We start from the raw sequence: 15940 nt of genomic DNA, 5'->3' as shown, positions 1-15940 counted from the left end.
CAGAGGTGACTACCCATTGTCAAAAAAAAAAGTTTTTTAATTTTGCAGTGTACATAAAGCAATTCTTAGTCTGAAAAAAATTCTGGCAGTAAATATTTGTGTTGCCCTCAAAGCCTGAAGTCAAAATGAGATGGTGACTTGCTACAGCTCTACAAATAAGGAATAAAACCAAGTTTGCCACTAGAAAATAATTCACTTTCCAGAAAAAAAGAATAAGCAGAGCACTCCAGAAGTAACTACTTCTCAGATCACCAGGTTTTCATCAAGACCTTTTCCTTAAGCCATGTCTAAAAGGCCTGCTTCATTTCCCATAGAATTACTCAAACACAGAGAAGTCCTTTCCTCCCACCTTCATTAGGTACTGTACCCATAAAAGCTCTCCCAGGCCTGTCCCTCATGGGCCTGGGGACAAGGAGGACAAGAGCTGGTGAGCTCAGGGGACAGGCTGCAGACCCCATCTCCTCCAGGAACATCAGAGCTGTTCCCTAACCCAGAGCATGCAGAACCCTCCTCCCTGGCCACAACTTCAGTCAGTAAAATGGTCACCTGGGCAGGTGTGGCCACCATGTCAGGAACCCATTGCTCCCTCCTCACCAAGCAGGGAGGTGTTTCAGGTCTCAGAACCTGCTGTCTGCTCACAGGGCTCTCACAGCTTCTAGCCTGTGGCTCTCTGATTTGGGTTCCCACCCCACAGTGCTCCCACCTGGCAGAAACACATAGATAGTGAGTGAGCTCTTGCAAGAGCTTTTGTTCTGCCTCCAAATAACACCTTGACAAACAGCTAGGGACCTGCTGCCCTACACAGTTAGACACAGCACCTTTACCTGCTGTCCTTGCCTGCAGAATTTGGCAGTGCACATGCATTCTGTAGCCCATTCCCAGGCTGGCCAGCAGTGCTGTCCCCTGGCTGGCTGCTGCACCCCTTGCACCCTGCCCTGGACAACATGCAACCTGGGCAAGGCAGGAGGAGGTCATGCAGGGGCTGTGCACGCTGCAGTGTTACTGTACCTTTTCCTTTTCAGTCCACACAGAAAGGGCCAAAGAGAGGAAAGAAAAAGCCAGAAATCAATATAAAAGAAAGGAATGAAGTAACAAACAGCATTGGTTTGATAATCTTCAGAGGCAATGAGGAGCTTTGCTGACAGTGTTTCCTTTTGTTAATGTCTCCCCTTTTAATTTATTCAGGTAACTGAGTGGATGCTGTGACAGAGATTTTAAAACCAAGTGGCTTTAAATCTGTATGAAATAGCTGAAGAAAATGAGTCCATGCATTTTGCCTCTGTTATATTAAAGACACCAAGAAAAAAAAGGAAGGAATCTGAGAAGAAAACTGGAGGTTCATAGAGACATAACCAGTAAAACTGTTTTCAAGAGTCACAACCAACCAGCCAACCATCTCCCCATTATCTTCAAAAAACACAACCAAGGGCAATAGTCCCAAAAATCTAGCTTTAATACCTTAAAATTTAATAGTTTAATGTCTTTAGGCACTTAGAATATTGTCCTCAAGAGATCATGCCACCCCCACACCCCAGTGACTCAGGACACTAACCTTAATTTTTACAGCCAACAGAAAACAAAAAGGTTCAACACTAAGCAAAAAAAAAAGTTGGATGACACTTCAGTTCCTCATCACCTTAAAAGTACAGTGTAGACTCATGGAACAACTTTCATTGCAAGGGAGCTGTGGAGGTCTGCATATACAGAGAGCAATGGCAAAATGGAGGTAAAAATGTGTTCTGCAGTAGTAATATTGGAGATCACATTCTGGACAAATATTGGAAAGCCCACAAAAATCTGCTACTGAAAATAGTAAGATCATTTGCTAACTGTAGTCTGTTTATCTTCAGACTAACCACATTTTGTAATTGTTTCAATACTGGGAGTCTTGGGCTGCCACAGTCTTTCCCATCCTGCAGTTGCATCCTATCCCCTGAAACTTCTGGTGTCTTGAGTAATTGCAGCCAACTTTGAAAGAAAATTAAAAGTTACAATGATATTTCTATAGTTATTAAGAACTTGGTGTTGCATAGACAAAAGGCACAAAAAGTCAGGGTATATGGAAGCAATTCAAGAGATGCTCTCACCCACTCAGTGAGCTGGATAAACAGAAGTTCAGAAAATGATGAAATTTTAGTAGAGGAAAGGGAAGAGTAAGGAAAAAGTAACAGAAGGAGAAGACACAGAGGTGACTGGTGCAGGGTAAGGTCAGGGAAGGAGAAACCTATGATGCAAGCTGCAGGTAGCCATGGGTCAGAAGTTCCACTTCCCAAGGAACACATTTTCATTTCCCTACTGCTGGCAGCTCTTCTGTCACAGGGGAGAAGATTAACACTGTATGAGATGATGTCTGTATACTGGCTCTGGTTTCTTCCACATGAAAACTGAGCAATATATGTTGAAACATGCAAAAGGCTCTTTGTGCAATCACCATAGAAATAAATTTCTCAGTATCAGTGTGCCAATCCCCAACAAAGCAAAAGAAGTAAGGACAGCTAAAATATTACTTATGCTTTATTTCTTACTGAAAGAAAATCACATTTAGCATAAAGAGAATATATTAGAAGAAACCCACCCTGCAGTTCTAATTCTAGGTGGCCTTCCTGAATGTGTTTAGGTGTTTTTTTAAGATTATTAAAACAAAGAAAAAACTCAAAACCTTATTTTTAACTTACCAAAAATCAGTGCTAACCCATGGGAAGTCCCCACTGCTATCAGATTGGATGCTGCCTGCAACAGTCACACAGAAAGGTAAGTCAGTCACAAATCCATCAATTAAACTCTCACTACATTCATGCAAAGTACGAAGAAAGGGGAAGACTTAGAAGGTTATAGACACCACCATTCTCTAATTTATAAGCAACAAGCAACTTCTGTGTGAAAGCTAGAACAGTGTTACACCTGAACAGAGGGTTTTTCTCACTCAGCTGCTCCATCCACCTCCAAACCCTACTCCAACCCTGAGGAGAGAGCCCACAGCCAGCCCAGCAACTCCAACAAGCTTCCATGGGGAGTTAAATATAGCTCCAGAACTCTGGCACACTTGCAAACTTTCACCTATTGAAATAACACCTCACAGAAATCACATAATGCTGTAGTGTTGCAACATCAGTGTTGCTCTACTTTTTAATTTTTCTTAGCAAGACATGAAAAAAAATAAAGTGCTGGGGTATATAAGTAGTTTTTTAACCTACTGTGCCCATCTATGACAGCATGCTTCCAGTTTTGCTGCACTATTTTTTTGCCTTCGAGGTGACTACAAGATTTTTCCTTTTCAAATAAAAAATAGGCTTTCTTATGGATTGCTGCTACTACAAAGTGACCAAGCACATCCTTAGTTTCTTCATAGAGCACTAAAACCCATTTCACAAGGGCAGAACACACACATGCTGTATTTCACATCCTTAAACTGTGTCTCTCCTCTGAACTACAGGCAGCTTAATTTTTCAATTGACTTCGTTTTGTTAACAAGTTTAATTCAAATAGCTGAGCAGGGTTATTTTTGAAGGTCATATTTCAGGTGTAGACATTTTGAACCCTTCAACTTTATGAGCACTTTAGGCTTCTTTAAAGAAACTGTTAGGAGTCAAAGCAATAAGTGACAAAGAAGAAACAGCTGAGGAAATTCAAGGTGTTCAACAGCTGAACACCTGCCTTATGGGCTGGATCAGCAGAGGGGCAAGCTGGGCAGTTAAGTTTCTGCCCCCAGAAACTCCATCCTCCCTGCTGCTTCTCCCACCCCTCATATTTGAAAATTTTTCGGGGTAAAAAGGAAGATGTATTTATCAGCTGTCTCAGATTACAACAAACTTGCATGAAAACTAAATATACAGAACTCAAAACTGGTTACTTACAATTGCAGTGGGCAAGCCAGCATCCACTTTGTCCTAGAAAAACAGGACAACTCATGAGTATGAGAGATGGAACCCCAGGTTCTGTGCATGTCTCTAATAATTGCAACTACAATATGAAAAAAAATAAGACAAGTTGCATTTTAATAGTCCCACCAGGGCAGACCATGCTGAGCTGGGATTTCCATATTCTTCTACAGAGGCTACAGATTCCCACTAGTTAGCAGTTTATGTGCCAAACAGGTTAGTATTATCCAGAACTAATAGCAGGGGGAGGGAGATCTCACACACACACCCACACCCACACCCACCCTTTCACACCAGAATAGGTTCACATTTTTCTTGACCTTATGTGACCAGGAAAGACACTTACTGCTGCAGATACTATTTGGGCTGAAATCCCTTTCAGAAGTGAAAGCCTTATAACGGATCCATGGAGTGAGAGAGAATCTGGGAGTTTTTTCTTCCTGAGGAAGTAAGAAAAAACCAAAATGTGTCAGAGGAGAATAAAAATCTTGGAGCCTTGTCTAACCCAGACCTAATCCAGCAGGTGATTTCTGCACCTGCTCAGAACAGCTTCCATACTTATTCTTGAACCACTGTGCCTGCACACAATTTGCTTTTCTCTAACCTCTCAGGGAAAAAAAAAGAAGTCTTTAAAAAAATTGTCAGTTTCAAGTATGCAACTGCAAACCTTAGAATATAATAATAAAGCCTGAAAGGGATATGTCTGGTCTTTAATTAATCTTCCAGTGAGTCAGGAAGTTTCAACACTTAAAGGTGAATGGCTAAGGAAAATACACAATTGAAAAAGGCTCATTAGAAGAACACAGAGATACAGGAAAAGTGGATGTATGCTTCAGGAATAACATTCCATTAAAAAGAGCTGTTTACATTTCAAAGGTACCTGTTCCTGCCTACCAAGAAAAAGTCTCTAAAAAGTAACCAGTGTACAAGGAGCAGTTATTTTTAAAGAGCAGGGCTATGAGGTAGGACACAGCTAGATGGGAGAGCACCAGAAAATTGCAACGTTGTTGCCAAGCATACACCACCAGAAAGACAAATACCCTAAACAAACACAGAAATATTTGGTTCTTACCTCTCCAGAGGCCTGCAAATAAGTAGCTCACAGGTAGGCTAAGGAAACACCTAGCTAATAGCTTATATTATGGCTAAAAACCCACAAAGGTGGCAACCAGGTTCACCCAAACACAACAACACTTCCAAGTTTTTCTGACCACTCCATGCTGGAATACATTCCAACCAGTCTACATTAAATTGGTTTGCATCACATGAAACATGGTTGGGAAAGAAGGGTCAGTGAGTCAGCACAGCACCACAAACCATCACAGGCAGAGCATTTACATCCTGTGCAACTGCTCAGGCAACAATCCCCACTCAGCAGGTAAGTCAGCCATGGGGGTGGCTTAGGGTTATTTAAGTAATTGAAGGACAAGTCAGCAGTGTTATAGCTGATTATCACATTCTCAGGCTGTCTTTAGATGTCAAGATCAGCATTCAATTTACAAAAGTGACACTAGTTCAGTTGCCTTTTAAAAATAACCACCAGCTGCTTGTGGACTCTGGAAGTCCCCACGGCTTGGTGTTTTAAAGCTGCCACAAGAATTCAGAGAAATTTAAATGCTTCATTTCCCACAAAATGCTCAAACAGGCTAGGCCTATGGTGCAAAAGCAAATCCCAATCCTTGCCTGCTTGATTCTGCAGGAATAACACTGTTGAAAGCAGCTCCACTGGGGGCCCTGCAGCATCCCCCTGGGACTTCAGCACCAGGAGGCAAAATCCCCGTGCCCAGTTACAGGGTTCCTATTCAAGTAACAGACACATCACACACTCAGAGCAGAGCTCGGGGAGCTTCCAGACACTCAAAAAACAGGAGGTTTTGTTTTTAATGGATATAAAAGCAGTGCTCCTTCCAAAGCCATGTCACCTCCCAGGCTGACAGTACCTTCTCAGGTGTGTCCGGTCCCCGCTGTCGGAGCTTGCAACAGATGACGTGTCATATGAGTGTGTGTCAGTGTTATCAACGTTCAGGAGAAAGGGATCCTCCAAGACAAAAGACTCTTCCTCATCATCAGTCTGAAGGAAAAGAGTCACCACAGCTTACCAAACACTGAAAATGCACAACAGCCTGACTGAAACAGCAGCAAAACCCTGTTCCCAGCACCCACAATAATCATGGGCTGAGCCAAAGAGAAAATTACTCAAAGAATGTTTCTTCCCCAGTTATGATCTAATCATCAAAATTTCATCAGACATCTAACTGAGCTGTTCTCAAAAGCCTCCACCTGCCACGAGAAGGCCTTGAATTATTGTTGTCTACACCAAGTAGTGGCTAAGATCCCAGCAATCTCTCTGGCTGCTGCCAGGGTGGATTGTGCTCCTCTGATGATGATACCTCTCTTCCTCCTAAAACGTAGCCTGGAATTGGTTTTATAGAAATTTTTAACAGCTGTTCTCCATCTTGTCTTCTAAATTAATAGAATAGAGCAGCAGGTGCTTCTCACATTACAGCTGGCAGTCCTGTGCCCATTAAGTGCCTTTCTTTTTTCCAGTGCAGCTGTGCACCTTTTTGGCTCAGTCAGGTTGTTCCCTCTGCCCTCCTCACCAAGGGCACCAGCAGAAACAGAACATTGTCCCTCAACAGCTCTTTCTGCCCCGGCAGCACATCACTGATGACTATCCCCCTCATTCCCAGATAGGCCTTTCAGGAGACCCTATATTTGTACCTTTAATACAGCTTTTTAAAAGAACTGACACCTCTCCCAGGCTTGTTTTCACTTTATCCTAGCTTCCTAAAAAGTCAACCACTGATTTCCCCTGTTTTGCTAAAAAATCTTGCTTTCATGGAGTTCATCCTTACTTTCAAGCCCTCTTTTCCCCTCTAAGAATCAGGCACTCACATGGCTATTATAAAAAGATTATTGCCCTGATTACTGTATAAGCAAGAGCAAGTCAGCTCTCCCCTGCAAGCTACTGCAGGCAACATCGGATGTTGAGACAATTCATTCCTTCTGCCAAAGGGTTAAAAACATGAAATGGAAAATATAAACATAGTGGTTAAAAGTTTAGATTTCATCTCCTCTCACAGCTTAAGAGCTGCCCAGAGTTCTTTACATTTTTTAATCAAAAAAAAAAAAAAAAAGCCTGTTCCATGACTCCAACCTTTAATGGACTATATAACCTTCAGCTGTCTATATTCACAGGTGAACATGCTTAAACTCAGTGGAAATCCTTTATGTTTCAGCTGTATTTTGACTCAAACAACAAAATTCTACATTATAGACCATACAGCAACAACTCAACTGAGCACGCACTTTGTCACCTGTCAGTAGCAAGAAATTATGAAGGTACGCAATTTCATTTCCCAGGAAAAACACACTATGAGAGGAGCCAAAGGAGTTTATTCAGCCTCTTCTTAGCTCCTCCCTGCCCTGGAGCTGGTTGCAAATCCCACAGACCACTCACCTCATTTAAGATGCTCTCCAGTGTTGGAGGGGTATCAACTTGAGGAATGTCAAATTCTTTGTCATCAATCTGTACAGCAGAAACCAGAGACTTGGGCTTAGGCTACCTACTCCACCTTCCAAAGTTTTTCACTAGCTACATTAAAAAAAATACATTCTAGCAACACATTCAATCTTTGCAACAGAACTCTGCCCAGAACAGCGCTGTCTATACTACCATTCCTCCTGTTCAAAATGCATTCTCTGAAATTTGGCACTACAAAACAGAACAAGAGGTACTTAACAAAAACATCAAACCGCTCTGAACTCTTTGAAATCTTTAATTTCAAACGCTTTTTCTTTTTTTTTTTTTCAGTTTCTAAAGATCACCACCGATGCTATCCCGCCTTCCTAACACAGACATTCACACACGCCATCATTTTTTTCCGGAATGTGTATTACCGGGGAGAAAAAAGGGTCGTTTACAAAAGAAAAAAACAGGCATTGAGGCTTGCACGACTGCCACCAAGCTGCCGCGGGCCGAGCTCCCCCGCCTGCGTCCCCTCAGTTCCCGCAGCTCCCGTGTCCCCTCCATGGAGATGCCCCCGGCCCAGTCCCCTCCCTCCCCATGGCGCAGGGACAAGTGACTTCCCTGGGCAGTTCGGTCCTGACTGTCCCCTGCATTTCGGGGATGTGGGGTGGCAGGGAGGGTTCAACCCGGCGGGGTGAGGCACCGCTGACGGGACGAACGTCCCCTCTCCTGCCTGAGGCGACCTCACTAGCCCCTCAGAGCCCGTCCCGCCCCCTGAGGGGAGCGGCCCGGCCCGGCCCTCCCCGCCGCCCGCTTCGAGCCGGAGGACGGAAACCCCGAGGCGGACACGTACCAGCTCGCTGCGAGAGTCCAGCTCACGGTCGAGCTCCGCCGCGCTTAGCCGGTGCGCGGGGGGCTCCGGGCACGGCTCGGCCTCCGCTCCTGCGGGGCAAACGCCCGGCTCCGGCACTGCCTCCATGGCGGAACCGCGGGGCACTGAAGCAGCCGCGCAGCGGAGCGGCGGCACCGGGAATCGAACTCGCGACGCACGCGCCCTGCGCAGCCGCGGCACCGCCCCCAGAGGCCTTAAAGGAGCCGCGGCCCCAGGGGACAGGGAGGGACAAGGGCGATTTGCCACACCAAATTCTTTTATTTAATGGGAAATCCCGCGTCTGTTCCACGACACCGGTCCGGAAACAGGGCCCGGCCCCGAGGGTCCGTCAGCCTGCGAGGGAAGGGAAAGGAAAAAAAACTGGTGAAGGAATGAGGCGATTTCTCCGAACTGGCAGGGAATTTGGGTCTCGCAGGGCTGGGGGTGCACAGCCCGGGTCTGCAGCTGCATCCCTGCCGAGCACGGAGATTAGGAATGGGGTGAGACAAGAAAGGCTTTGGGAATGGGCAACTGACTTCAGGCGAGGTCAGGGCTGGTGTTAACAAGGTTTGGTGCCCGAGGATTTGTGTTTTTCTTTTAAAAAAACCACCTGGAGCAGCTAGCTGAGTGCCTCGGTTTCCCCAAAGAGAGGAAGCCCTGGAGGTTTAAGAGCCCTCAGTGAGCTAAGAGACAGCGGGAGGGTCACTACTGACAAGTGCAAAATAAAACAGGTTGGAAGGAGAAATCCTCTCAGCTTACTGACTCCCAAGCTACCCGTGGCCATTCCTCTGTGCCCACCTCTGCCTGGGGGAAGAGCCCACCCTGTGCCCACAATGGGAGGAACAACCCCTCCAGTGTCCTCGAAGCAGCAGCTGAAGCATCCTTCGGGGTTCCAGCAAAAGCACACACCAAGGGCACAGAGGGACAGCCCTACCTGTTTGGCCTTCCTCTTCATCTTCCTGAGGGGCAGCCGTGTTTCCTTTCCCCTTGGAGAAGGCTCCATCTTGTACCTGGCAAGAGCACAGGGATGAGCAATGGACAGCCAGGGTGCCCTCTGACCCATCTGCTAAGCAGGTCCCCACTTCCCATCTCGACTCCTCCTGTCCTCAGGGCCAGGCTCAGCTCAGCAGTGAGCACAGAGGATCTACCTACCCAGGGGCACCTTTCTGAGCTCTGAATCATCTGAATAATAAAAAAGCATTCAAAGCAACAGGCCAGGCAGCATCATCAGAGGGCTGCTCAGTGGAGGGAGCCTGCAGTTACCAACACCCCATCACCTGGGCTTTGCAGACACCTTAAGACTAGCAAGTTACAAGCAGGACAGGGTGTTTTGTTCCTCAGAAATGCTATTAGTTCAGGATCCTCATTCAGGGGGCCTGACACAAGATAACCACACCTATGGCTGTGGCTGAGGAGAGGTCAGCCTGGGGCTGCTATGAGAGCTGACCAACTGCTCTGAGAATAGGAACTGGGTACCAAAACCACACAGTGATCCCCAGAGGCACAGGCAGCAGGGTCCCTGGAGCCGCAGGACAGTGAGAAAGATGAGCAAAACTCGGGAAAAGGCTCCAGGCAGAAATAAAAATTAAAAAAAGTCACATCAAAACCCAAAGATCACAAAGATTGCAATGAATTAGCCCTTACCCACAGCCTGAGATCCCGGTCTTGAAAGATAGATTAGGAAAGTAGCTTTAAGGAATAAAATGAATGCTTTGGGTAGGTGAATGGGTCAAGAGAAGTCACAGTAAGACTTCTCTTGCATTGTGCAGAGCTGGATGACATGTACTAAACTTCTGCTGTCATCAGGAGGACAGAGGTTTTGAAACACCCAACAGCCCTTTCCAGCTTCCTCCATCCAGGTAAGCTCCACAGCCCAGTGGGCACTCAAGCAGTGTGCCAGCCAGCCTGCAGCCAGTCCAGACAAATTACAGGATTTTTGTGAGGAAGTAACTCTGCTTTGGAGCTGTGCTGACATGGAGGAGCTGAACCTTTCCTCTGGCAGGCACATCTAAAGGTATTTAAGGATCTAGTGACTGATTACCACCACACGCTCTCCTCCCTGTTGTAAAACCTTCCTTTCCACTGCCAGCTGTCCCAGGATGGTCTTCTGCAGCAATGGTGCATTTACTCCTCTTACAACAGCTACCAATTCTCCTCCCTGTACAGGTGTGAAAACCAAATCAGTCAGTGTTCCAGAGGAAATCACCACAGCAGCACATCACAGGTGATGATATACACCAAGTCCTCCTCCCTGACAGAGCTGCTCTGCTCCAGAACCAGAGGGAAACTTTGGAACAACCTTTTTTGGCATTCCTGATCAGTCTTAGGATAAACCAAAGCAGCTTGTGAGAGGAGGGAGGCCCTGCAGTAGCAACATCCTAGCATGGTGCTCTCAGCCAGACACAAGACCCTGAGCACAAATCCATGTTTCAGGGAGTCAAAAAAAAAAAAAAAAAAGCAGATTGACAATCTCTTGCCAGAGAGTTCCTGTAACTTTGTGCAAGTCTGCTTTTCACCCACCTGTGCAGTTCAAAGTGGTTTACCTTTATCTCTGGTTTTGGTGGTGGTGTTTTTTGATATGACCAGCAAGTCATGTTTATTACTACTCAACTACTGCAAAAATATTTTCACTCACTGCATAAAACAGAAAGACAGGCTTGCATTTTCCTCTGTGCTTTTCCAGAGCATCAATGGAATCAACTTCAGCCTAAAAGGAATATAAAATAAAGAGGTGTTTTTCTAGAAGAGCATTTCTGCCTCATGAGAGACAAGCAGTTGCTTAGACTCTGACATCCCCAGCTGGCTCATCCCCACCAGAAACCTCTGTCCATGGCAGTAACCAAGAGTTGACCTGCCAGGAAACGTACCTAAACACAGAATCACAGCAGAGTGGAGGTAGGGAGGGACTTCTGAAGGGCTCTAGTCCCAAGGCCCTGTCTGAAGCAGGGGCAATCTCAATATTATATAGACAGTTGCTTAAGGCTGTGTTAGTTTTGAGTACCTCCAAGGTGTTCACAGCTTCTCTGGGAACTTATCTCAGTGTCCAGCCCTTCCTACACTTAATACTTTTTTCCTTTTATCTTCTTGGATTTCTCCCTGCTGCAACTTGATCCTGTTTGTCTGTTGTTCTTTTGCTGTGTACCACTCAGAACCATCTGTCTCTGCCTCACTCTGTTAATCCCCTGCTAGACATCTGTCCTTTAGTTTTCTCCAGGGTGAACAAACCCAGCTCCTTCAGACTCTGTACACCAGAGGAACAGAATTGGTAATGGTTCTGTCCAGAGAGAAATGTGAAGCAGAAATCTGAAAAGAACAGAAATCTGAAGCCTGAAAATCATTAATTATATGGGTTTTTACTGCTGTAACCAAGTGTCTGTATTTGGCAGGCTCATTCACACAAGCTGGAACACTCCTGTCCTGTTATCATTTTGGACAGATAAATGCATTCAGCTTTTAGTTACTTGCTCATTTCAGGAGATTGGATATTTTAAGAGTGCCAAATGAGGTCTTACCACAGCAAAATGCAGGAGATCACTGCCAACTTCATTCCTTATTTTTCGGAACAGATCCACTACTGTTTTGCATGGACCACACCAGGCTTGAAACGCATCAACAACTGCAAGCAGGAGTCAGTAAGAATGAGGTGGAAATGGGTCAGTTTAGACACAGGCCAGTAGGTCAGTTCAGGCACTTTTCCATTTGGCAGCAGCATCATTTGGAAGAGATTGCAAAAGGGTGCAAAAGAAGAGGAATCTTGAAAACGTCTGAGGATCAAGCTCTCCTCCCCTGGTGACCTCTGCAGTACCACCCTGATTTTTTCCTTATGTCCACCAGAACTTCCCCAGCTGCAACTTGTGGTTGTTGCTGACAGGAGTCCTGCTGAGTACCAGAAGGGCTGTAGATTCAATTCTGAAGTAGAAACTATCACACTCTTTTGAGGCTTCAAATGCTAAAGCAGAGGATGCAATCCCCTTATAACACAACAAGCTACTAGCAGTGTTACAGAAGAGTCTGTGTCCCATTAATGGTCACAGTGAACCAAAACCCAGAGGGCACAACTGCTCTCTCTTACCTGTCTCCACCCTCCCAGGGAGAGAGAAAAGGGGAAGAAGAATGTGAGAAATTGAGGTTGGAAGTTAAAACTAGAACAGGTCTACTGGAGCAGGGATGGGATAGTTATACATGGGATAGTAATGAGAAATACACAAATATATACACAAAATCCAATTTCAGTGGTCGCTGATGTCAGGGTCCAGAAGTCCCTGGTGGCAGAGCTAATGTGGGAAAAAGGGACAAGGCTCTTCCAATGAAGTTGAATTCTGCAGAGCGTGTGGCCATCTGAGAACAAAGAGCACGAGCCTCTCTCCTAGATGTCCACCAGACAGGCCAAGGAAGGCAGGAAAGAAGAAGGGACAGACGTTGTTGCCATTGTGGCTTTTGTAGGGTATGGCAGGAAACAGGGAATCCTGTCCCCTCTCTGTTCTGCTCCCTTTCTCTAGGTCCTCATACTGCTGCCATCAAATTCACCTGAGCACCCTCAGACCAGAGCAGAGCTTTTAGAAGAACCATCGATAGGGCTGTGATCTTGCACCTACCAGATTTTCTAGGGAAAGCTGCTGCCCAGGAGGAGGTTTACTCAACACCTCCAACCCTGGGAAGAGTCCTGCTCCAAGAGTGGTAGGACTGGAGACTCCAGAAGCTCCTGCACCAGCACTGCTTTGGCTGCACAACTGTCTCACAAATATGATGGCAACCCCCAGCCAGTCCCACCTCTGTTAGCAGATTTCTTTCTCCCATTCAAGGCAAGTGGAATGGAGGCACTGAGTGAGCAGCTCTATCAGTAGCACTGCTGTCTTTCTGACACAGAACAAAAGCATGCTGACCAACCAACCCCTTACCAATGAGTCCTTTGAGACAGAGCATTTCATCCCAAAGCTCCTGGCTATTGATGTTAATCTGTGTGAAAAACAGTAAAAGCATTAATAAGTCATCAGGTACTACCTGGTCACTGCAAACATTCTGACAAATCACTCCATGCTTGCACTTAAGATGGACACATCTGTCTGTACAGGTGTCACCTGGGCACTCAGCAAGCTCCCATCTCTGACGAGCTGGGCAGGCCCAAGCTGTGCTAGAACATGGGTGGAAGACCTGTAAGAAAAAAGCTGGTCACGTACTCTCCCTTCCTCCCAAACTCTCATTCCTTCTCTTACCATGTGCTTTTGCCAGCTCCAAGAGACCCCTCAGCCAGCCAGCTGACTGCAGAAAAGCTTCTTGGATTGAAGGCTCGAGTTGTCTTGCAAGAACCAAGGCAAGATGGAAAGGGCAGCAGCATCCAGCCAAGACCAAACACTCCTCTGTTTAGTGCCAGCAGCCACTTGAAAAGTCTGGCTGCTTGGGGAGCCCAGACTCCGTTTGCAGAGGGACCAAGAGCATTTTTGGGGGATGACTGAGGACAAAGTCCCATTCACCTCCTCAGGGTTTCAGGCTGAATGACCAGAGCCCCAGGTGAGCCTCCCGGCCTAGGCTGTATACAGCACAAGAGGGAAGATCTGTGAAATGCCCCCAGAGCTCTGGGTTTTTCAGAGGACAGAGTGGTAACACAGCTCCCTGTGGAACATCTGAGAGCAGGGAAGGGCTCCAGAGGTTCCTCCTGTAGCTTGGCTGACCATACAGCCCCTCAGGTGCGGGGTACTTGCTCCTGCTACAGGAGAAATGCAAAGGGCCCCTTGGCTTCCACTCCAATGGAAGGCTGATCTGTGATGATGCAAGCAGTCACAGCAGGTAAGAGATACTGGTAGGGAACTGACTGGGCTGGTTGTCTCCAGGCTGCCTGGATGACAGCAGAAGCAGTACAGACTTGGGGGAGATCCACACACCCCCTGGCACCCTCCAGGTCCCAGCACTTCCCATGGAAGGGGCCTTCCCATGGGAGCCAGCAATGAGGTGGTAGCCTGGGCTATCATCTCCCAACACACATCCTCCTCTCCTCACACCTATTTCAGACCCAGGCCTCATCACATTTTCCAAGCTGATGATTCTCCACCACTAATTTCTCACTTTGTCTGCACATGAGCTGCATTACTTGGTTAAGACATTTCAGTCTTGATAAAATAAACTAGTAAATCGCACAGGTTTTGTGCTGTCTGGACACTAGAGGGTGGTCTGAGCCCAGCATGTCCTCATCTGAATTACCTGCTGCTACCTAAAGGTTTCCAAAACACAGTAAGCAACTGAAGGCATTGAAAGATCAAGGCTGAAATGGATCTCTGGAGCCCTTAGTCAGGTCCCCTGCTGCTCAGCAGGCTGCTCATGGTCTTACCCAGGCAAGACAATTCCACACACTCTGTTATCCCAACCCTGCCAGTACTGTTATTAGAAAGGAAAACATCTCTAACACCTTCCTCGTATTTCAGGAGTTGCCCCTCAGTACACAATTAGAACACCATAGGAAGTTACAAAAATAGTTAAACAAGTCTTTCAGAGAAATGGCAAGAACTGTTCTCAGGTCATCCTGAACAACACAGACTCCTAAAAACTGTCTCAGTTGGTCTCATTAATCCCAGCTATATTTAGTCTATGTTGAGAGACATGAAGTTGCAATAATGCCACTTATTTTACAGCAATTATCAACAATGTGCATCAAAGGATTGGTAAAACTGCAAACTCAAGAATTCTGAGTGAAAACTCCCGTGCAAATGAAATGACCTCTTACAGATTTTGAAAGGTGCCACTGGAGGTTTGTTGTTCAAACACCTCCCTCTCTTCTTCTGGTTAGCACATGACCCCAAGCCTAATTTTTTTTTTTTTTTGCAGAGAACACCTGCAAAATGAAGAAATGTAATTATTCCAGTTATCACTAGTGCTTTGAGGCAGTACAGCCTCAGACTGTCTGCACCAAACAATTGCTGATAATTTCAACATAAGCTTTGGGCTATGTGCAAGGACAGTGCTGCTTAAAGCATATTTTGTAACTGCAAGGAACAGCACGTTAGAACACTCGAAGGTTAAGGAGTAAGCAAGACGATTAGATTAAGGGACTCGGCACGATAGCAACATCCACGAAGAAGCTCGAATGTGTGAAAGACAAGCTTTGTTAGTTAATTGTTGCTAAAGGTTTTGTAGCCAATCAAGTTAAAACATGTGTAACGAGATGTAGAAATCACCAATCAGCAATATGTATACGTGGCATTAGCTCTTAGATTAGTGTATAAATATCGCCTTCTGATTCAATAAAGTTGGACATTTGTTTGCATCAAACAAGTCTCCGTCTCGCATCTGTTTGCATCAAACACCCACTGCGACAAATGGTGACCCCGACGTGATCGGGCTAAAGACTGTAAATAAAAATTTAAAAATTGCTAAAGATTATTAAAGAAAAAAGAAGATTGAAGATTATCCGGTCGCAGGTCTCCAAGAACTCGAGAGTGAAGAAAAAGGCTGAAAGGAAGCCGGTAATTGTGGTGCGCACCTTCATCACCTCCTCGTGATTGGCAGGTGAGCTTGGAGAAACTTTTTGTTATGGGTTTAAAAGAAGAACGAGACGTTTATTATACTTTAAAGACTTTACTTAATAAGGATAAAAAAGTTATATCCGGCCATGATCTAAAACTGCTTTTAAAATGGACTTGTGAGCATTTTTCTGACATCAATTCGGTCTCTATTTATAACCCTACATTTTGGGAGGTCGGAGTTAAATTATGGGATGCCACTACACGGGGC

The 15940-nt window shown here is 45.7% G+C and overlaps 1 protein-coding gene across 5 annotated transcripts in view; it reads right to left on the bottom strand.

The window, feature by feature from the left end:
* The window catches only part of VPS8 (VPS8 subunit of CORVET complex), a 77398-nt gene extending 68937 nt beyond the window's left edge, over positions 1 to 8461 (bottom strand). For 3 of the 5 annotated variants that reach the window (XM_030456043.1, XM_030456045.1, XM_030456047.1), the window contains exons 1-7: positions 8201 to 8461; positions 7339 to 7407; positions 5819 to 5949; positions 4225 to 4318; positions 3855 to 3887; positions 2676 to 2730; positions 1009 to 1014 (exon numbers count right to left, since the gene is read on the bottom strand). In XM_030456043.1, coding sequence (XP_030311903.1) covers positions 1009 to 1014; positions 2676 to 2730; positions 3855 to 3887; positions 4225 to 4318; positions 5819 to 5949; positions 7339 to 7407; positions 8201 to 8326 — 514 coding nt within the window. In that variant the 5' untranslated portion in view covers positions 8327 to 8461. The remainder of the gene's footprint in view (positions 1 to 1008; positions 1015 to 2675; positions 2731 to 3854; positions 3888 to 4224; positions 4319 to 5818; positions 5950 to 7338; positions 7408 to 8200) is intronic. The other 2 variants (XM_030456044.1, XM_030456046.1) reach the window with 1 other exon arrangement.
* Between the last annotated feature and the right edge of the window lie 7479 nt (positions 8462 to 15940).

This window comes from Calypte anna, chromosome 9 (assembly GCF_003957555.1).
Source record: "Calypte anna isolate BGI_N300 chromosome 9, bCalAnn1_v1.p, whole genome shotgun sequence".
In the NCBI taxonomy this organism is placed as follows: domain Eukaryota; kingdom Metazoa; phylum Chordata; class Aves; order Apodiformes; family Trochilidae; genus Calypte; species Calypte anna.
The sequence above is the reverse complement of the archived record's forward strand: the minus strand, read 5'-3'. Positions and strand labels throughout refer to the sequence as shown.